This window comes from Paralichthys olivaceus, chromosome 15, assembly GCF_024713975.1.
Source record: "Paralichthys olivaceus isolate ysfri-2021 chromosome 15, ASM2471397v2, whole genome shotgun sequence".
Classification (NCBI taxonomy): Eukaryota; Metazoa; Chordata; class Actinopteri; order Pleuronectiformes; family Paralichthyidae; genus Paralichthys; species Paralichthys olivaceus.
Window position 1 is genome coordinate 10,567,219 of NC_091107.1, and position 22,681 is coordinate 10,589,899.

Here is a 22,681-nt window from a genome sequence, read left to right on the forward strand (position 1 = left end):
AAATAGTATTTAAATAAATAAAAAAACTATGCAAATAACAAAATGTATTATAAGCCCTCTGATTTACTTCATCCCCACATGACCCATAAGGTGTTTATGATAAATTAGTCACAGCATCAGTTGCAATTAGGTAAATTTAAAGCATATAGCATAAGCACATAGGAGGCATTGCATCATGTGCACATACTTTACTACACGAAAGTAAATTTCCACCAGCAAACAGACGTTTGTGACATTTGTGTTTCATCTTCTCGTTTCAACGAGACCTTTTACTTCTAAAAATGCATTTGATTTGGTTTATTTTCACTTTGTTGAAATAAGAAAGGAAAAAAAGTTGCACTGCTGCTCTGGGGATATCTAGAATTTGGAGAGAGAGACAGAAAGAGAGGTAAAGTTCAACTGAGCTGTTATTTCCACTCCTTATTTTACTCGCTCTTCCTTCATCTTTACCTCCCACCCTACTCTCTAGTCCCCTGTCGTGTCCAGGTAGTTGTTTTTGAAAACGATGCACATGCGCGCACGAGCACACACACACACACACACACACACAGTGTCCTAATCAAAGCCAGGCTCTGCACATTGTGTCCCAGTTGAGCAGCTATTTTTATCTGCGGCCCTCTAACAGGGACGGAATGGGTCAGATAGGCCAGGCTGACAAATCCATCAAGACCAACGGATAAACAGCTTGTAGGACTGCCAGGACACACAAACAAACACAAACACATCCAGACATACACCTTAACATGTGTACATGTCATTTGTGTGGACACTGGCTGTTTGATTGTTGAGTGCTGGTTTAAAGATTAGAGATTGGTATTTATTTGTGTTTATTAGTGTGAGGGGCATTTTGTCTGCGAATGTGCTCACAACTATAAAAAGACCAACGTGTATGCACAAACACACATGTGTAGTCTGTAGTGTCACATTAGCACCATGTCTCACAAATACGATGCTGTTACACACATGCTGGATGTGGTTAGAAACACATGATTACTGATTTACTGTCGGGAGAAAAAATCCAGTCGGTACAGATCCTGTTTCTGGCTTGTTAGTTTGGGATTCAAGAGCTCTGGCTGGGACCCAATTACATTCCCTCCCCACCTTCATACCTCTCTTTCTCATCTCTCTCTCTTTCTCTCTCTCCCTCTTTCTCTCTCCAGTCACTTTGTTGTCAAGACTCTGTGTTGGATTTGTTTTGCGGTATAAAAAATGGAAGACTGGAAATCCTCACAACACTCAAACTACAGTCGGTACTCTACATTGAAACAAAACTGTGAGGATAAATATTTGTCTCGGACATTAATATCATCGTCTGTAACAGCTCGTAACTGTTTACTTTGAACATACAACAGCACCCAAAGAGCCATAAACCTTTTCCCCTGGAGTACATGGTGCTGTAAAACATTTACAAGCGCCGTCTTTGGTTCACTCCATCTATAACTCTCAGTTTAAATAAGCTTTATTAGCATGCGGTGCTAAATCAGATTATTCTCTAATAGCCCAATGTAAATGACTAAAGCTAAAAAACAGTATGTCCTAATAATTGTTATAGTTTACTGACGTCTTCTAGCATTTTTAGTAGCTATAGCTGTGTTCAAATTAAGGGGCTGCATCCTTCAGAGGCTGCATTTGAAGCCTGATTGCATCACAGCGAAGGGAGGAGGCTGCCCCACTGTATAGGCTCCTTTAAATGTGGCCAACAAATGTGTCCCTCCATTCCTCACCAATGAAGGACCCAATTGGTAGATCATACTCGCAGGATCCCACAGGTGGTTCCCTCTCTGACCAACCTATCCCAGAATTCACCTTGCTAGTCCTCTTGGTGTCAAATGACCTAGCTGTCCGGGCAGCTAAGCTGTAAGTAGCAATCAATGCAAACAGAAAATCCTCAGTAGACCAGTTAATTTCCTGTGTTCGACTGCTGCAGTCTACTCAGTCTACAAAGGCTTTGTCTTCATCTATGCCTTCATCAACCGAGTCCTCAAGAGGATACAGCTTCTGCATGGGGACACATTCTACAAAAGCCTTCTTGGAATCATAATCAACGATTATCATATCTCAACCCTCTGTATGACAGTCAGCCTGTCCTACCAGCTACTTTGGCCGTTTGGAACACCTTTGAACACTTGTGCCCTACGAAGCTGTCTTTCTCTTATCGGAACTGCACACATTTGAGAAAGAGCATACCGTCTACCTCTTGTAATATTTTTTGTTCAGTTTTGCAAATTAAAGTTCCTCATTTTTTGTCATATTCTCAGCCAACATAGGTATCCACCGTCTGCAATCGCTTTATTTGTGGATAAAATAATTTTGTTGCGTTTAACAGCAACAACTGCAGATGGGGAATCCACGTGTGTTATCTTTGAATCTTGTTTACCTGCTCTTCTGGCACTGTCTTTCTCTCTCTATTTTATTTCTGTCTCTATGTTAAATTCTTATATTCAGCTTCTTGCTTTCTTCTCTCATTGTCTCTTATTTATCCAATTCAAAACTCACATTCACAAACCACAGCTTGTCTTCATACATGCACACTCACATGCATCTCGCGGCTCTATACCCTCCATCCTCTCACATATAGTACTTAGAGGGCCATATGATAGTCATTTGGTTGCATTGAGAGGCAGCGGGGCTCAGCTGGAGTTTATGTCTGAGTGGGAGAAGACTCTGCAGTTTATTGGCAGGAAACAGCGTGACGCCGCTTGACTCTTACCTCTGATTCGCTTATTACAGGATGCACATAAACCTGATGCTATACATTGCTATGCTCAAGTGTTTAAGGATCACATTTTCCAACATTTGCATCCAGCTTTGGTCACTCATAATGTGATACTGACAGACTGATGTCAAGTATGCAGACGGTTAAAGTTCTTATTTGGCTAGAGCTCTGAAGCATGGAAAACCTATCATACATATCCTTATGGTCTTTTATCATCTGTTCCCTGCTGCATTAGCAGACGCTTGCCTATTTAAACATCCAGCAAATGCAGAACAATATCATTATTTGTCATTTTAGTTGCCATCTGTTGAATCTTCTCTGACTCCTGACGAAATGTTTTTGCGTTAAAGCTGTTAGATGATCAACTTTATTCAACCTCTACTCACTAAGAGCATGTGTGTTGAAAAAAAACCCAACAACCTGGTGCTGGAAACAGGATTGATGAGCTACAGAGCTACAAGTGTGAAGGATTTTTTTTCATCGTTCACTACTGGAGTGTAGCTTAATTTGATAAGACTATATACAGGCGCACATAAGCATTTGCATCTTTCTGAGCCTTTTCAGTCATTATATAATGTGTCTATATAGTTTCAGTCTCTGTTTTCTTCTGCTATCATCTGACGATGTATTCGTGTTTTACGTCCAGAACAGATATATGAACATATATGCATATAATTTAAAAGTTGATATCCAATGCATTTTCAATCAATGCGTTCCACCTCTTTTGGCACAGGACAGTTGAGCTGCAGCCAAAACCTGCTCTAACGTGATTCGTCAAACTTGAAAACTTGAATGCCTCCAGTCACAAAATCCTGTCCCTCTCTCACTGATTCTGTATATACACATGTCTCTACTGCTGGAACACAAGAATTTCCCCTCAGGGATGAATAAAGTATATCTATCTATCTATCTATCTGTCTATCTATCTATCTGTCTATTCATATGGAGAATCTGTTAAATCAGTTTTCACATTTTAAAATGTGTTATGACTGAATCTATCAAACAATCAACCACTAAGCCTCAACCAATCAGTGTAGCTTAAGTCACTTTATTTCCATCCTCCAAGTATTTGCTTTGTCTCTTATTCAGTGGTACTGTAGCTGGTATGACGGACAGATCTAAGTATTCATTTTCCTGCTTCTGTTCAGTCCCCAGCTCAAAACTTAGTGTTCACCCGATGTTCACCTTTCACTGCGCCGACAATCAGGGAGCAGAAACACTGCTACACTGTGTTTAAAAATAGAGAGGTCTTGTGTGTTTCAACACCATGTTTAGAACAAGGCGACGCCATCAGACTACAAACTGAAGCGTTGCTCTTACAGACTGTTTACAGTGTGTGTGATGACTGAACAGTAATTCTTTATATATTATCCACATCAAACGTTCACGTTCTATTGTGTTAAAAGCAAGATTAACGTGTTGGCAAGTTTCATTTGCTGTAAAACTACAACAATAAAATAAAAGAAGATAAAAAGCTCTGTTGAGCTGCAAAGATTGGTGTGTCTGTATCTGTATGTCTGATGTCTGTATATTTGTGTCAGTCGGTCATAATGCTTAGGTGTGAGTTTTCCTCACTGTCAGGTTTCTGTTTGTCCATGTTTGTCATCTTGATGAAATGAGAGAATACTGTTTGTAACGTGTCGGGCCTCTGTCCTGTTGTGTGTAACAGAGATGTCTTGTGTTCCAGGTGCGTAACCTGTGTTACATGGTGACACGGAGGGAGAAAATGAAACACACCCTGTGCGACCTCCAAGAGAAAATCTTCCACCTGCAGATACAGCTACTGGAAGAGGACATGGCTGGAGGTAAGACCGAAAACATGTGTGTCTTTGGCTTTTTTTTCTTTCCTGACACCTGAACAGTTACCTTTCAGCCTCTCCACCACTGCAGCCAGGACCACCAACACACACACACAGTTTGGAAAAAACCTCAACTGCGTAACGTTTAAATCCAAACCCTTGTTGGCTAAGTGTGGTGGGTGGACAGTTTTGGAAAGGGCCTGTCATCATTTTTGCACAGTAGACCACACTTGACACCTGCACAGCAAAGAGCACAGAGCAGCGGAGCTCGATTTCCTGTCCACTCTACACAGATGAATAACCCTGATGCATTTCATGCTGCTACTCTGTGATGGAGATCAGGAGGGATGGATTTAGCTGGTTGAGTTGATGCTGCTGTGTTCTGCACAAAATGAGGTTTGTACGGCAGGTCAAGGTGGTGCTTGGCTTTTTTAGCTTAGCATACCTTTTACATGCACAAAACAACTACATGACTTATGTGTAAGGAAATATGAAAAGCATGATATGGGCAGTTAGTTTTTCATAAGACAATTTTCTCATTGATGCTTCATAGGACATGTGTTACGTGAACATAGTCATCGAGAAACATTTGAATCAAGGTTGTATTGTTTTGCTTGTATTTCCTATTTTTCCTATTTTTCCTTCATACATACACATTTTATATAACATTTTTAATACATTTTAACCGACGTCATCCCATTGGCTGCCAGATTCCTAAGCTGTTGTTGTCACGGTGATGATGGCAAAAATGATAGTGACCTGTATTTATCCAGTAGAATGTTCAGGAACCATGTTTTTGTAGTCGTGACCTGCAGCTGTCATGCTAATGACAGTCATAGCCTGTTGTCATGGTAATACCAGTGATGTCTCGCTGACCTAGTAATGATAGTGAACTCTCTTGTCAGCCTGCCCCTGTAACTGTATGTGTGTGTGCACGTGCATGTGTGTGTCTAGGGTACTCAATTTGCACTGCTCATCATTGCAGAGGAAGGCTGCACACACATCTATGCACTCAACTAAATCTTACTTTCTCTCAAACTCCCCCTGTCTCTCACCAATACACACACACACACACACACACACACACACACACACACACACACACACACACACACACACACACACACATACACACACACACACAGTGCAGATCTCCTGACTCAGCAGATTGCTGCCATCAGGAACAGGGAGCTGTGCTGCTGGCACTGAACGGCCATATCTATTCACACTGCCACAGGAATTAGATTAGACAGGATAGTTGGTGTGTGTGTGTGTGTCTGTGTGTGTTCGTGCATGCGTGTGTGTGTGAGCAGCAGAGAGTGAAGGACAAGGTTGTCTGCAATAATTATTCTGCCTTTCTCTCACCTTGTATCTACCTCTTTCCTCTACCTCTTTTATCTTTCTCCCTTATTTCTCCACTGTCCATTTCTCTTTATCCTATTCTTTCACCTGTTTTCTAATCTGTTTCTGTCCCTCCCCTTCTTTAAGTTTTGGATAGGGTTAGGCCCATTTTGAAAATGTCTTACCTGGTGTGTGGAGTGGAATATGATGAGACTGAGCATGCAGTCACTCCAGTCCACTGGGTGGCAATAATGCACCTCTATGCTGGTTTTCCAGCCGCCAATAAACACTAAATAAGGAGAAGCTGAAAATGGAGCCATTACACAATCTGCAGAAGAAGTGAAGTGAAGCATCATGTTTTTATTTCTCACAACAACCATGCCACTTTTCGGCCTCCTATCACAAATGTTGCCGTATCGACGCAGATTTACGTTTCTTCCAGACTGAGTCAACAATGTCTTCTTTTGTTGTCACCCAAAAAACCCACCTGAGGTTTCTTGATCACTGCTGGCCCTGGCTCAACAGTAAATTAATTATGTTGTCATAATGGCTACTTTTTAATTGACCAAACCTTTCATAATGAAACCAGAAATCAACAACATTTATAGTTTCCTTCCATGCTTACATTTCCCTGTCTTTTCCCACAGACCAGTTTGTATTCAGATAAGTTATATTTGGCCACAGTAGGATGGGAAAGGGGAGAAATTAAAAAACATTTTAAACTAAAATTTATTTTAAAAAACCCCCACGTTTATTATTCATAAACACTTATAGAACATATAATATATTTGCATATAATACCAATGCTGGATCATATCATAATGATGACTTCATATTTTGGGTCTTATAGGATGTGTTTTAAAAGAGTTCATATTGCCAGTGTTTACCTTTTTGTTTTCTTTGTCTCTCTATTGTTAGCCATCAAAATAAAAGCTTCACAAAAGTCAAATCTGATTTGTATAAACCTGCAGACACACTGAGTCTATTCCTTCCATCAGCAGCACTATGCTTCCTCCCCACACGTCTCTGTGGGCTTGTTTCCATGTGGAGAACACGTCTCTCCTCTAACCCAACTTAAACAAAAACCACTAACCTCTGTCCGCCTGTCTGTCTCTCACGGCACTTCATCTGTCATGTTCCACACTCGATCTGCCAGTCGGCCAGTCCGCCCTTCCTGTCTATCGGCCTGTCTGTCATGTCAGAGGCTGCTCTCGTCATGCTTTGAGAATGTTAGTGTGTTACCAGCGAGGCGGACAGGGAGACAGGTCTTGTCCCTGTGGTCTCATATACAGACAGAGGTGCTACATGATGCTGCAAGTCCACCAGAAGTGAACTACTTCCAGAATAACTCAACAGCAAATAACTCAGACATGATGAAGTAAAAGTTCAACACAGTGATTTCAAATCATCCACAATAATTTCACATCAAGAAACAATATGAAAAAACATGTATAACAAGTCTTCACACCTAAAATGTTTTAACTCATTATTGTGGTGTAAGGGAAAGTGTCATCAGGAAGTTGCTTCATTGTGAAATAGCTAGCATTGGTGCTACCTCTAACACAAGTTTAGATGCTAATGTCACCATGCTCACAATGGTAATGTTAGCATGGTTCCATTTCAGATATTCTCCTCATTGCCATCTTTATAATGCATGATTGCATGCTAGCTTTCACTAATTGTTTTACTCTAAACATAAAGTAACGCAGAAGCTCATTAGTTTTGCAGTCATGTTGTTATTATCCAAAGTAATGAATCACAACGATCACTAACTGATGAAAAGAAATTAATGTATTTAATCTAATTAATGTGGTAAAATCATCTCATCTTGTCTAAAGGCATTTTAATGATACGAGGAATTATAATAAAGTTTATTTTATGTTAGTGTATTTTATATAGTGATTATTTAAAACCCAGCACTGCTAAGTGTTTTACATCAAACACATTAAACGAAGATTAATTGGTATTATTTAAAGACTTATTTAAAGGCACTTTGGCTGAACAGGTCCTCTCATTATGGTTTATTAAGCAATAAACCTGAAGATAACAGGGATTTCTTCTTTATCATTGTCACTTTCAGAATCCTACAGTGACACCAATTGTTTGTTAATTAATCTGGTGTTGGTTTGTGTTTGATACTTGAAAAACAGGAACCTGATCGATTTCTCTACAGCTCGTCAGTTTTCTTGTAGGAAGTATCCATAATCCATTACTGAAATTTGTTCATGCACACCTGTATAGACTTTTAAAGAGATGTGCAAATTGTGATTTTGGGCTTTGGAGGAAACAGGGTTTCTATTGAAAGCAAACACATAGACACATTGTCATTGTTATGCAGGAATTGCACAACATTTACAATCTAGCTCAATCTGAAATGTTACAACTTGACAGTGGTTGGTGTTGGCGGATCGTATTGGCCTCTCTAAACTACTCTTACAAAGTACTGTGTGTGTGTTTGTGTGTGTGCACAGGAGTGTGAGGAAGACAGAGAAAATGAGAATGGAGTAGGATGGGGCAAGAAGGGGATAGGATGAAATAGAGTGGATGAAAAGAGAGGGAAACGAGTGGTGCTGATGAGAGAGAATGTGAGTGTGAAAGGACTGAAGAGAGGGTGGAGAGGAGGAAAAGACAGTAGAAGAGAAAAAAAAAACTTTTTCACATTGCGCTAATGAGCTCAGGTAAGAATGGGGACACAGTGGCTACACACACACACATATACACACAGACACATACACACAGTGCAGTTCAGCACTCCTAGAAAGAGAGGAAATTAATCACACACTTCAAAAAGATGAATCCCCCCGGTGCTGTTGCGCCTTCTATACTAGAAAGGGAAGGCGGTTTGGAGGGAGGGATAGTATTGCAGAGTTAGAGAGAAAGGCAGCAGCAGAATGTAAAGCCCAGAGAGGGAAAAAGCAAAGATCTGACAAAAATGTGTTTAAAAAGGTTTCCACTGCTGATAGTTGGATTTGTGCTGAGATTACAACCTGCAGGGGGAAAGCTTCCACATGTTCAAGCAGAGCCTGCGGGCGTCCTTGAAAACCCAAAGACTTAGTTTTCCTCCCTTTCTGAGCTGTTGAACATTGATAAGAACAAGATCAGATTAGGGGGGGAAAATGGGGAATATGTTGAAAAATGATCAGAGGATAAGATGGTCCTCCTGTCAAAAGAGAAAAAAAGGGAGAAATTACAATGCGGGAGCTGTGCGTGGAAGGCGTCCCTCTGGGAGTTCCCTCAAAGATCCCCTGGCGTTAATGGCCTCCACAATTTCAGCAAAAGCCATAAAAGTAAATTGGAAAAAGAGGGAGAAGTGTCTGGTGTGCTCTTCAAAATCCTCCTTTATAAAAAAGTTTAATACAGTCATGCAATACTCCTGCCACCTTCACACTATACACTACATTTCAGACTTTAAGGATTCACTGAAGTCCCCCTGTAGTTCACATTTCAGCCACATAGTCACAGGAAATAAACCTCCATTCACACTTAATATGTCTTGGGCAGATTGGATTGTTTTCAGCTATGAAAAAGTGTAAGTGTCCTGTTCAAACCACCACCACATCAGTACGTGTTGAATATATAACATGTACGAACTTTTCATTAAAAGCCTCGACCTATGTTATATATTTTGTTGGCTAGTTTCCTGAGACTATCCTAAATGTTTCCAACAATGTTCGAACCCAGAGAAATTTTATTTCAGGTAACTGGATGATTCATTGTCGTCCCCCTTTAATTGCAACATTTCCACTTTACCCATCTCGGCTGTAACTGACTGGGTAAACAAAGTATGACAAAGGAAAAACGCACTGTTAGCCAGTTAGCTAGTTGGCTTATCTTTCCTTCAACATTGTGGTTATTCATTGCTGTAACATGAATAAAATTTAAATTCATTAACATGATTTGCACCTGAGAGACCGTTGACTATTCCAGATGTGAAGGTTTTTAATGCAGTCAATTAAAATCCCTGGTTTTTAATTCACCATTAAACCAATTATGTGACAATTACCAAATCAATCAATCAAACTTTATTTGGCACCTTCCACGCAGGTTGGTGCAGTAAAAGAATTAGACAGAACAGATTTTTAAAAAGCTGACAATGAAACACTGTAAAACTGATTTTAAAAGCTAATTTTAAAAAAGTTGTAAAAGGAGGGAAATGGTTATGCAAGTATTTTGCATTTCTTATGTAATCTCAACTGAGATCATCTTGAAGAGACCTCGATCAGTGCAAACAAAGCTGCATCAAATCCCTCTTTTATTCATTGTGTAGAATTAGTACTCATAGTGTTCTTTTTTAATTTACTGCTGAACAGCTGTGATGTTTGAATGAATGTTCAGGCACAGAAATTAAGACTGAAGGCACAGGAATTGCCAAGGAACCAAATTTAGATACTTGTTCTTCTGGGTGAAATACAGACAAAATACAAAAGTTCATAAAACAGGTTTCTGGGTTCCTGTTGTCAGAAGGATTACAGAACTTGTATTGGCAAAACCAGACTCCATTTTGTTTATTGATTAGATTCTGACATTCACAAGCAAAAGGAGCATTGAACAGAACACAGGAAACTCTCTTGTGCTAAAAACAAACGCTTTCATCTGCAGGTGAGACACAGTCTGAATCCTGGCTGTAAATAAATCCTTATTTTTTAGATTCACACATTCACTTCTGACAAACTCAGGTTAAATGCGTTTTCCTTCTTTAGTGTCAAATGAATTACAGCCACATGTGTGTTCAGTGCATATTTGTCCCACTATAGTCATTTTCACTCCATATAACTTTTTACATTTGTAGACATTTGTCAGTCTCCTCCTCCTCACCCAGGAGAGGATGTGGCATGGAGCTGGTAATACAATTCATCCTCATTTTATCTCATTTCATCTTCCCAATCAGCGTTCCCCTGCCGGTTCCCATAATGTTTCCTCTGTGTTTATTCCTGCACTTCACCTTACATTGTATTTCTGGAATAGAGGCATCGCACAGAACCTTTTGAACACATGAATGTCCCTGAGCAAAAATGGGAAGTTTTGTAGGCCAACATAAATACACATCACACGCAGAAGCTCTTTTCTCTGTTGCTTTTCTTTCTAAACAGAAAATATTGTCCTAACTACTTCACCCTCTCTTCTTCTTTGCTCTTGCGGTCCTCACATACACACACACACACACACACACATACACACAGTGGGAAATCTCTCTCTGGTCTCTCTCAGCTTCATTCATGCATGTCCTGCTCCTCCATGCTAAAGCAAGCATGAGGACAGCCTACTGCTGACTATGACAGCCACACGCGCACACAAACAGACAATCGCTAACACACACACAGTGTTGGCATTCTCTGTACTGCAGTACAGGTCATAAACCCTGCGTCCTTGGATAATTTAGCTTCATCTTTGTACAACGTGTGGAAGTTGGAACACATCTTCCATCTTTATTTACAGTCCATGGTACAGACATTAACGTCCACCTCAGGTTTTGTTTCTCGCACCATCACAGGTCAAATTTTGAAATCATCCGATACTGAATGTTGGTTTATAATCACAATATTTATGACATTTCCATCAGCTGTATACCTTCCCACGATCAGTAAATGTATGTTTGCCAGAATCCTAAACTAAGACGTGTTACCATGAAGCTCAAAGCAACGCCGCTGTGCCCAACTATCACTGCAGATGTCAGATCATCCAAGTCAACTGTGATTGTTGTGAGTTACAAACACACACGAACAAATAAATTCAGCTCCTCTAAACCCCACTGAAGCTGCAGGTGCCACCTGCTGTACCAATGTATGCACACACACACACACACACACACACACACACACACACACACACACACACACACACACACACACACACACACACACACACTCTCACTCACTCACTGACTTACACATCCATGAACAGGACAAACAGCAGCAGGAGAGTTAGTTAGCCGTGTAGGCAGAACTCTGTGTTTGTGTAAACAGCAGGAGACTGTTACAACGAGACATCCAAACAATAAGAGCTTCCCATGTCAAAGAATGAGACACAGGGAGAGATCATCACTGTGCTTTATATGTGAGTCAGTGGAGTGTGACTGCAGCGTTTCTTACATGCTGTGTCTGTGTGTGCAGACGTGTGTTAAACTCACACGTGTTTGTGTCTGTTAAATGCAGAGTTGAGTAATAATGACTTTTATTTTGTCCGTCGGTAGAATCATGCCATAAAGATAAGGGTATTCAATTTATATCTGAAACAATGAGTTGATTAGTGATTGGTGGATTAAAAGAACATTAATATGCAAATGTGAAACCATTTTAAATAATCAGTGTTTGCAGTATTTTTCACTATCTTGTTTCCCATTTTTTATCTTTGTAAAGTAAATATCTTTTGGAAAAAACAAACAATAATTGGATCTTTAATGTGTTAATGTTGATATTTGATATATGATTTGATATATATAGAATTCAATGGTAATTATTTGACTTTCATAAGCCTCTGATTCTCTAAAATATTGCTTTTCATGGATATGACTAATTCATTATCACGAGTAAAACAGTCTCTAGTTAGATTTAGTTGTGTTTATAGTAAGACAGGTACAGAGGACTGAATTATTCTGCCAGGTATTGTTCTGTTCTGTCTTTCATCGTGTGCACATATCATTGTCAGTTGTGTTGCCTGCCATACTCCCAGCTGGAGGGAGAGAGCGAGGTCTCCTGGAGTGGAGCTCGCAGCAGGGAGGGCGCTCCGCAGGGCTCTGTTACATGTCATACAGTGTGTGTCAGCGTGCTCACAGACCTGAAGGCTGATATACACAAACGTGTTTGTGAGTGCTATGGTGTCTGTCTTGAACTGAGAGTGTGTTAGACAGTGCTGTGTTTTTCTTGCTATTCTAAGGGCTGGTTTACACCTAAGGAGGATCAGGAAGATTTTTGACCTCTTCCGACTATCACGGAGGCGTTCCTGATTAAAGGCCAGTGGGAGCCCATTATCTGCCCGAATAATCCTGAAGTTCGAGGAGTTTATAATCTAATTTTAATGCGACTGGTTGTGTCAGAGCCTCCCTGATCTCAAATTGTAAATATTGAACATGTTTAATATTATATATACTGAGCAAATCCATTTTGCCAAATAGAGTTAGCTGACCTGGAAGCGTCAGTAACCGAATGTTGCGTTCTTGTATTGCTGTGACTAAAGACAACAAATAATTTCAAACTCACCTCCATCTCACGCTGCAAAAGCTTCTCAGCCATGACTTCAACCAAAGTTTCTATGTTTTTGTTTTTCACTGAAGTCAAGTTTGATCATGTGAGTTTCTGTGAAATCCTAGGTCTCCCAAATCACCACTGTGAAATTGTGTGTGATTTAAAGTTCTGGCCAAATGGTCTAGTGTGTGTTAACGACGATTATAATATTATAAATCTGTCATCTGTGACCTCCAGTCTTTTTTTAAAATCGGTTCAGAGTTTAAAATCAGAACAATTGTGTCTTTTTTCCTCAAGGGAGCCCAGGATGTTTACACACCAAGTTTTCTGTTGAACTCATATCAGTTGTTGTGGTTTGTTTGTTATTGTGTGTCTTCCTTTTTCTTCCTGAGAATATGAAACTAATTTCCTCTGGAGGGACAGATGTGATGACCTTGGATATTGTTCAGAGTTTAACCACTGTCGTCACATTTGATTCATGTTTTTACATTCATTTTCAAAGTTAAGCTTGTGAGATACCTTTCTAGACAACTACACACAGGTTTTTATTTAATTAAGAGTTTTAGATTCCATAGAAGTAGGAACTGAACCAGGCCCAGTATCAACTGTATCACCGGAGACACTGTGGGAAACCCCGTGGTCTTTTAAAGTGAGACAAGGAGAGAATGGGGAATATTGGGTGGAAGCAGTGAAGCTTTGGGTATGCACACAAACACACACACACAGGCATGTCCAAACACACACTCTACACATTAGTACACATGGAGCGTGAGAGGCTACCGCAGCACTCTCACCATACATCATACTCACACACACACACATACACACCGACTCCCACCCTCTTCCTGCATTCCTCTCCTGTCTGACACACTTCCAGTAAGCCCACCAGCACTTCAAAAACAGCCCACCACCAACACCACGAGCAGCCCTCCAGACGTCAGCAGCTGCAGAAAACATCCTCAACTCTGTCGCACACAGAGTCACAAACAACACCACCCCCTTATTAGAGACTTGGGGAAAAACACCCTGCAGGTCAAAGGCTGGTCTCTTAAAATCTAATCTGAAAACTTTTCAGTAACTGATTAACATGGATCTTTTCTGCATTATATTTCTCCAACTCTCAACATTCATTGTCTGCTACTTCTCCACTCAAATTCTCCATGAACAGAAGCAGTGTCACAGGCTCAGTGACACTTTTCCATCTAAACAAGTTTAAATTGAATAAATCCACTAAATCCTTAACCCCAGCCCATGTTCTGTGTCTCCCTGCAGAGAAAGCCCAGAGGGGAGAAAAGAGGAAGCAGAATGGAGTGAAGGAGAAAGGGAAGGAGAGGAGGAAGAGTAGTCCTGAGAAGAAAAAGGAGAGATGGAAGTCAGAGAACGGCTCACTGCTTAAAGAGCTAGGTACACTGTGTGTGTGTGTGTGTGTGTGTGTGTGTGTGTGTGTGTGTGTGTGTGTGTGTGTGTGTGTGTGTCTGTGTGTGTGTCTGTGTGTCTGTCTGTCTATGGGTGGGTGGATGGGTTTGTCCGCCCTGCAGTGTTTGCAGAGTTTCCAAACTAATCAAATGTCATTCTGCAAATATTCCAATATGTTTGCTAGTGTGTCCTTGTGGGAGCTCAGGCTTAATACAGGTCAGCACAGTCATGCATCAATAATTAATGTGACGCTGTGTTTTGATATACTATCTACTACTTCATAGGACCAAATGCAATGATTGAACAACTAAGACATTATTAAAGTTGGAAATCTCAGGGTGTTAGACAATATTGATTTCTGGAAACTTAAACAAAACATTGATGCACCAAGAGCACTGCAACCTTAGCAAATGGAAATTTGAGGCAGACTTTCCACTGTGTTGTATTACCTTTTCTTTTCTTATCAATTTAATGCATCCGTCGTCAATGTTACATACATTTCCTGTGTGTTGATCACTGCAGAGCCACTGTCAGATCAATGGTTCAAAGCTGGGAGCCTAATGTTATATCAATACAACATATTTTCATTTAAAGAGACATAAACTCTGCTCCAGATACACCTGGTGTCTGCGCTACCCTAGTTTTAGAGACAATGAAACAGGGTGAGAGAGATTTGGGAAACCTTTCTGTACATTTTTGGGTGTGTTAGTACAGACAGGGATTAAAACTGATACAGAGCCAAACTCTTGTGTGAACAGAGATCGTTTTCATATGAAAATGCTCCAACGAAAATATTATAGTATGGATGCCACCTACATCCACCCACGATAAAAGTGGGCAAGGGGCTCAGGGGGAACAACTAGTATGTTGCCATGTTGAAATTGCTGCTGTCGAGGGAGTGTGCTGCCATCTGCCGTGTCAATATTAACACCAGCATCGATGTGTTTCATCACAGTACACTCATATCATTTTGTTTACAGCTCTGAGACACATGTAAGTGTGCGTTGCCCCTTTTAATAGGAGCTGACTGCAGCTCAGCCCAGCAGGTCTGGTGTGATACATCAATCTGTTGGCAGTGCACCATGGCAGAAGAGACGGACAGAGAGGAAATAAAAGTGAGGGAGAAAGATACAGTGAGACTGGATATTATAAAAATGTCATCCCTGTAAATCACGCTGACCTTCCCTCAGCGTTTCTGTAATGAATAAATCACAGTGCTCGAACTGCGGAACATCCTCCTGAGAGCTACAACAGAAGTTATGGTCGTACAGTGAAGTACAGTACTGGCTCATTTTAAAGGTATTGTAAAAAAGTGGTGGGGCGGCTGATGAGGTGGATGGGCTCTGTTATATTTAGTGCCCCACATCATACACATTGGACCTGTCATTTTCAAAGTAGCACATGAATGAAAGACAATTTAGGCCTGTGTTATATTCTGTAGCTTCACTAAAGACCTCCTTAAAATGTTTAATACACACTGACTTCAGCAGCTTCATCTGGATCACAAGAGCTTTGATTCACTTTTTATTACAAATGTCCTAGCCAGTGGAGATTGTTATGAGTGATGACAACATGATACCAGCATCAGAAATGCCTCTGATACCATGACAAATGTCATCACTTCCATGCATTATTATTTGTTTAAACACACTAGTATCAGATTGGTTCTTGGAATCATCAGATGTGCAAAGTCCAGCTGTTGGAATTGGTATTGGGAAGAGAAAAATGGTATCGCAACAACTTTAGAAAGGAGGGTAAACTTTCTCTAACACAGCTCTATATCACAGAGAATGAAAGCAGGTTCTTGTGTGAAATAACATAAAAGCATGAACATCTGTTTAGTTCGGGGGTTCTTCTCTGGAATTACTAAATCTACTTTATCCACATTGGGACTCCTTGCAACCACTGATGTTAACCACAATTCTGTAAATTCCTTCAAAACCCTAACATAACCCATGTTGGCAAATCTTAAGTTGTCATGTAGAATCAACCTTCTCTCTTGGCATCCTCTGCTGCCTCGTTTGGTTGAGCATCAGGAAGAAGACTTCATTTTTTATCATCTTTGTGTTGATGTGAGGCAGCCCCACCTTTAACCTTAAAGGTTCTCCCCTCCATGGTGCCAAATCCAGAGTGCCTCTTCTCAGTACACATGGTTCAATATGGCTGAACATTTTGAACAACAGGGCATGCATTACATTGGTAGTGTATTTTTTTATAAAACCTGTTCATGTTGATCTGGGTTATTAATGAATTAGTGGGAGAGAGTCACCCGTAGATTAAGGCAGACAGAGACCTGTCGCTGCCACTCTTCATCATCAGTGAGATGAGGATGGCTGATAATAGTTGTCTGCAGGGGATTCATTACCCAACCACAGCTTCATGTGATGCTCAGGTGACAGATATCAAAAGGAGATTAAAACCTGCAGATCATGTGTACATAGATATTTGTTTGCAACATTGACAATTTGCTGCCATTTAGCTGACAGATAAAAGCTTGGTGTCTCACTGCATGACACTTGATGGACTGCTGATGGGCAGACACTGTCTATGTGGGGATTTAATCTGCAGCTTTTAAGTTGTCAGCAGGAGACAAGCCAACTGCCTTGACTGTTGAGGTGCAAATTAACATTTCAGTGCACAGACATCCTCATAAAAGTCACAAAGACTTACTGCTCTGAGGCAGTTTGTCCATCACTAAGCAGCAGGAGGCTTATTTTAGCAGCTGTGACATTTTTGGTCTGAAGAAGGTTATGAGTAACTATTTTCTCAGGAAATGATCCAGGTTCAGCAGGACGAGAACTGTGTGGACTGATGTTTATGTCCATCTATTTACCTCCTCATCTGCATTCACTTAGGTGGCAACTCGTTTTCAAAGTTTGCACAATGACGTGTCCAAATTGTCCATTAAAGTCATATTCCCTGACATCCTACGCATGTCCTCAGTTTATTTGTTTTTCATGCAGCATGCAGTGACAGCTTGATGAGCTGTAGTTCTGTCGGTCGTGGCACAACCAGGGCACACTGTCAATCAAACACAGTGTTTCCTCCTTCTCCTCTCCTGTCAGCTTATGTCTTTTGCCTTTGTTCAGGAAATGTTTCAGTCCAGAATTACATAATTATTCAAAGCCATTGTAAAAAGGTAACTTGGTGTTTTGCCCCATTGCTACATTGTATAGCTATGTGAAGCATTATTTGCTGCACTATTGTCCATAAAGTTGTTACCATTCACGTGAACAGACCTCATAGTTTCTGCAGACAATTAAGTTGTTCCACAATAAAGAAATGCAGTTGTGATATACTGTATGTTTGTGTAGGCAAATACAATGAAAAACAAAGTCCTCCATATCTTCAGGCTTCCTCTAAAAACAAACCCCTCCGCTGTGAATAGCTTCAATATGTAGGACGTGAAGTGGGTGGATTTGTAGTCTTATATAACGCTTGTTTATGTGTATCTGGATCTAATAAGTTATGAATAATCCTGTGATGACATTCTGCTGCACAATTAGTGTACATGACTCATATCTGAGAGTCTGAATGAAAAATAGTTGTGATGATTAAATGAAATTCCTCTGAATTCTTGTGTGAGTAAAACCACCTATGACAGATTACATTTATGGTATTTTAACACTTTAAGGGGAATTCTGCTCTTCTCCAAATTTGTCTATGACTGATGGGGAGTTGCAACATTCACCACTGACTTATAAACATACAACTCACAACAAGACACATGAGAAGAATAAATATACCAAGCGAGATATCTCAACCACTCTAAGCCTTAAAGCAACACGTGCAAAGTGAAGAGCTTTCTTTCTTTCTGTGATCTCAGAAAGTGAACATGACAGAACGTAGCTCAAAGCTACAAAATCACCCAACAAAGACGTCCCGCTGTCATCAAAGCATGAAACCTGGAGCTGCTCTGGCGACAACTAAGTGGGTTCTAACGTTGAGGAATAGGCTAATGCACTCTATTGTTAATATTTCTAAAACATATAATCCACTCCCACTTATTGGAGTTTGGAATTTTGCCTTTTGTGTCAGCTGTGGCCTTGAGCTAAGAGAAATAGGCAGTGGAAGAATATCCTGTATGAAGGGGAAATCGTGTCGTGTATGCTACTGTGATAAGACCTCAGCAGTTTAAACAATCATTCACGTTGGTTATTAAAGATATCAATCTTTGGGAAACTCACAATCAGACAGTTTTGTTGGAGTCTTTCTAACATTATGACTCTAGCAGTAAAGAAAACACTTTATTCTTCAAAATGCATCTTTATCCACAGTGTTGATAAGGCAGGCCACTCTCCTGAGACTGCCCTCCTTGCTCTCATTGAGCAGCTCCACAGTGCTAAAGCAGCCTCTCTCCTCTGTGGTCATCCGTTCTGGACCTTTCTGCTGCGTTTGACACAGTGAACCACCAGATCCTTATTTCCTCCCTTCAGATTCTGGGTGTTTCTGGCTCTGCACTCTCCCTGCTCACATCCTACCTCAAAGACCAGGTGACTTGTAGAGGATCTGTGTCAGGACCTTGTCTGCTCACTACTGGGCCCCCTGAAGCTTCCATCCTGGGCCCCCTCCCTTTTTCCCTTTACACCAACTTTCTCGGCTCTGTCATTCACTCACATGGCTTTTCCTACCACAGCTATGCAGATGACACCCAACTAATTCTCTCTTTTCCCCAATCTGAAACACAGGTAGCAGCACGAATCTCTACTTGTCTGACTGACAACTCTCAGTAGATGTCCACACACCACTTAAAAATCAACCTTGACAAGACAAAGCTACTTTTCAAGGGAAGAGCTCTCCCACCCATGACCTTACTATCACCTTGGACAACTCTGTGGTAGCCCCCACCTAGACTGCAAGGAACCTGGGTGTGTCACTCGACAGCCTACCTTATACTGCCATCATTACTGCAACAACCCGATCGTGTAGATACATGCTGTACAACATCAGGAGAATACGTCCCCTTCTCACTCAGAAGGCGGCACAGGTTCTGGTCGAGGCTCTTTTCATCTCACGCATACACTACTGCAACTCTCTGGTCTACCTGCTAGTACCATCAGACCTCTGCAGCTCATCCAGAATGCAGCAGCTCGACTGGTCTTCAACCTACCTCAGTCCTCTCACACTACTCCGCTCCCTTCACTGGTTACCAGTGGCTGCCCGTATCTGCTTAAGACACCAGTACTTGCTTACCGTGCTGCAAACAGATTGGGCCCAGTCTACATCCAGGACATGGTTTAACCTTGCACCCCAGCCCGTCCACTCCACACTGCATTTGCCAATCGGCTTGTTGCTCCCTCACTGCGAGGAACAGCTAGCACGACTGTTTCTTGCCCTGGCTACCAAATGGTGGAACAAGCTCCCCATTGTCAGGACAGCAGAAAGTCTACACATCTTCCGCTGCAGGCTAAAAACACGTCTCTTCCAACTACACCTTGGATAAGACGATGATGGTCTGTTAACCATTGTCAACCATGATGTTGAAAAGAAAAAAAAAGTTAGTTGCACTTCTATATTGCTATTACATGTGGCACTTTGTAGTTTGGCTTTTTTTAAACTAATGCACATTAAACCTGCGCTCACTTTACACTTTAACAATAAACACCATCACTGATCAAATGTTATTAGGACACGTGCACGACTGATTTTGTGTGTGTTTGATTCGCTCTAGAGTTTATGAGACACATGTTTAAACGTGCTACACAACGCAAGATGCAATGTGTTGCGCACAGTCAGAGCATCGGGGTTAAAGTGACCAGAACGATCCGGAGTAACTATTTTAGATTATAGGACTCTGTGGTGAATATCCCATTTGCCTATCAGTTTGTGTGTGAAGAGGGGCAGAGACGAGCACAGTCACGCACACACACACAAACCCAGTTTAGCCTAGTTTCAACCTGAAAGTCTTTTGTGTGTTGGGGTATTTCTACAACCTGTTGGACCCTGATCGGTGCTCAGTGTGTCCTCACTAAAATAGTACAATGTTATATGGCCAACAGGAATGTTGATGAAAACAATGTCTTAAAATATCTTTTACTTTGAATTTATTCTATCATTATATCAGTTATGATAAAGAGTTTATATAATGAACTTCTGTCTGAATAAGGTTTCGAGGGTATTTCACTTTCAGAGCAGGAATGTTGGATTATATCCAAATTCTAATTTTGTCAGTTATGAAACATTTGAACTGGATTTGGATTTGAACCTAAACTCTAGCACACATGTAGATTATAATATGCAGTTTATGCACTCATCCAATTATATATATATGTATAGAAAGTACATCATCATGTGCATTTGCATCTTACATGCAAGATACAATCTGGCATAGATGTTTTCAGCTTCTCACCCACCCACACACATTTATACAAACACACACACACACACACACAAAGCCATGACGCAGGGCTGTCTCATTTCCTTATTTAACCAGAGCGGAGCAGCACAGAGCCAACAGTACTTTCCTGTCAAAGTGAATATGATCAATAAACACAGATAACAACAGAGGACAGGAGCATAGTTTTCCTCTGCCTCACTTTCTCCCTGCTCTGGTATGATCTCCCTCTCCTTCTCTATTTATCTAAGTTTCCACTGCGTCTGTTTTTCACAGTGAATCTGCCTCTTTTTCATCTCACACTCTCTGTTATAACACTGCCTCTCTCTGTTTATCCTTCTGTCTTTCTTCCTCTCTATATCTGTCTCAGTCTTTCAGTCTGACTGCTGAGGGATGGAGGCTGCAGCAAGATGTAGAATAGGTGTTTGTAAATCATCTTTCACATTGTTTCTCCATGACAAACAAGCCCCTGTGTGTATGTGCTTCACTTTGTTTGTGCGTCATGTGTCTGTTGTGTATGTGTGCATATGTGTGTGTCTAATATATGTGTTCTATTTGTATGTTTGTCTTTGTATGCTGTATGTGTTCAGATCTCACAATCTCAGCGTATGTGCGTGTTTGTGTGTTTGTGTGTATGGTCGTGTGCGCGTGTGTGTCTCGGGCCATCTGTTCTCTGTCGGGTCTGGTCCTGTCTCCCAGGGCTTTGTCTTCCTCTCAGTGTTCTGGGATCAAGAAGACAGACATGTAGCACAACTCCTCCTCAGATGCACTGTCCCCTATCCCCACTGTTTATTAGTGAGACCCATATGCCAGTGGTGATTGGAGGAGGGAATTTGAAATCTTCCCGGTGTCGCCTTCATAGTCACTGAGGAGTTTCATCCTCTCAACCGAGATCCATAACAAAATTCAGTAAAAAATGTAATCCATTCTAAAATGCGAGATTGAGTGTTGTTGCATTTTAATTTTCACTGTGAAAACATCCACAAAGAATCACATTGACAGGGAGAGATGAAGTCTTGGGACTAGCTATTGTATAAATTGAAAGTAGCATATTCCAAAAGGTGGCGCAGTGATTGACACTGTCGCCTGACTCGCCTCACAGCAAGAAGGTTTCCTGTTCGAATCCTGGTTTGGCCAGTTGTGAATGGTTGTTTGTTTCTGTTTATTACAATACGCTAGTCAAGGGTGAACCCCGCCAGTGTCAGCTGGGATTGGCTCTAGCCACGAAGGATCTATTGATTAATGGATTGATGGACAGAGTCGACTGAAAGCACCTGTACTCCGTTTGAGCTGTGAACTACAATAAGAGAGGTCAAACTGTAGTTGCCAGTGATAATACACCAAGGAAACAGCAGCAGTGACACCAGAATGCTTTTTAATCTGGGCTGTTGAAAAAAGGTTTATTTCCACTGTTTTTCCAGGTGCAAAGTACAAGTATTAACTAATAGTAGGATGTATATTACGGGAAGGAATTAGAACAGACTACACAGTAGCATGTTGTAGGTTCTCTCTCTGAACTCTGCTTACTCTGCTATCAACCTCCTGTTTTCTTGACACTTCCTCACTGTCTGTTTTTTTCCCCTCCGTCACCTACTCCCTCCCTCTGAGCTTTCCAGACTCCTGCAGAGACATGCTGCGTCATGGAAACGACCATAGCATGCGTGCGTGTGTGCGTGCGTGTGTGCGTAGTGGATGGCTGGTGTTACAGCCACCCCAGCAGCCTCCTGCCGTCCTGCTTGGCAGATTATTACAGGCTGTGAAGATTTATTATGTGGAGGCCGGAAAGACATTGGAGGAAAAAAGACAAGAGCAAGGATTAGACCTCAAAAATATGTGTGCACACTTATTTGTGTATTTCTTAATGTGTTTGTTTGAAGTCTTTTGTCAACATCAT

At 41.1% G+C, this 22,681-nt stretch overlaps 1 protein-coding gene across 2 annotated transcripts in view; it reads left to right on the forward strand.

Moving 5' to 3' along the window:
- The window catches only part of jade2 (jade family PHD finger 2), a 157,952-nt gene that overhangs the window by 128,238 nt on the left and 7,033 nt on the right, over positions 1-22,681 (forward strand). Inside the window, exons 11-12 of one of the 2 annotated variants that reach the window (XM_069510390.1) lie at positions 4,404-4,521; positions 14,310-14,441. In XM_069510390.1, the coding sequence (XP_069366491.1) occupies positions 4,404-4,521; positions 14,310-14,441 (250 nt within the window). The remainder of the gene's footprint in view (positions 1-4,403; positions 4,522-14,309; positions 14,442-22,681) is intronic. The other variant, XM_020085390.2, reaches the window with a different exon arrangement.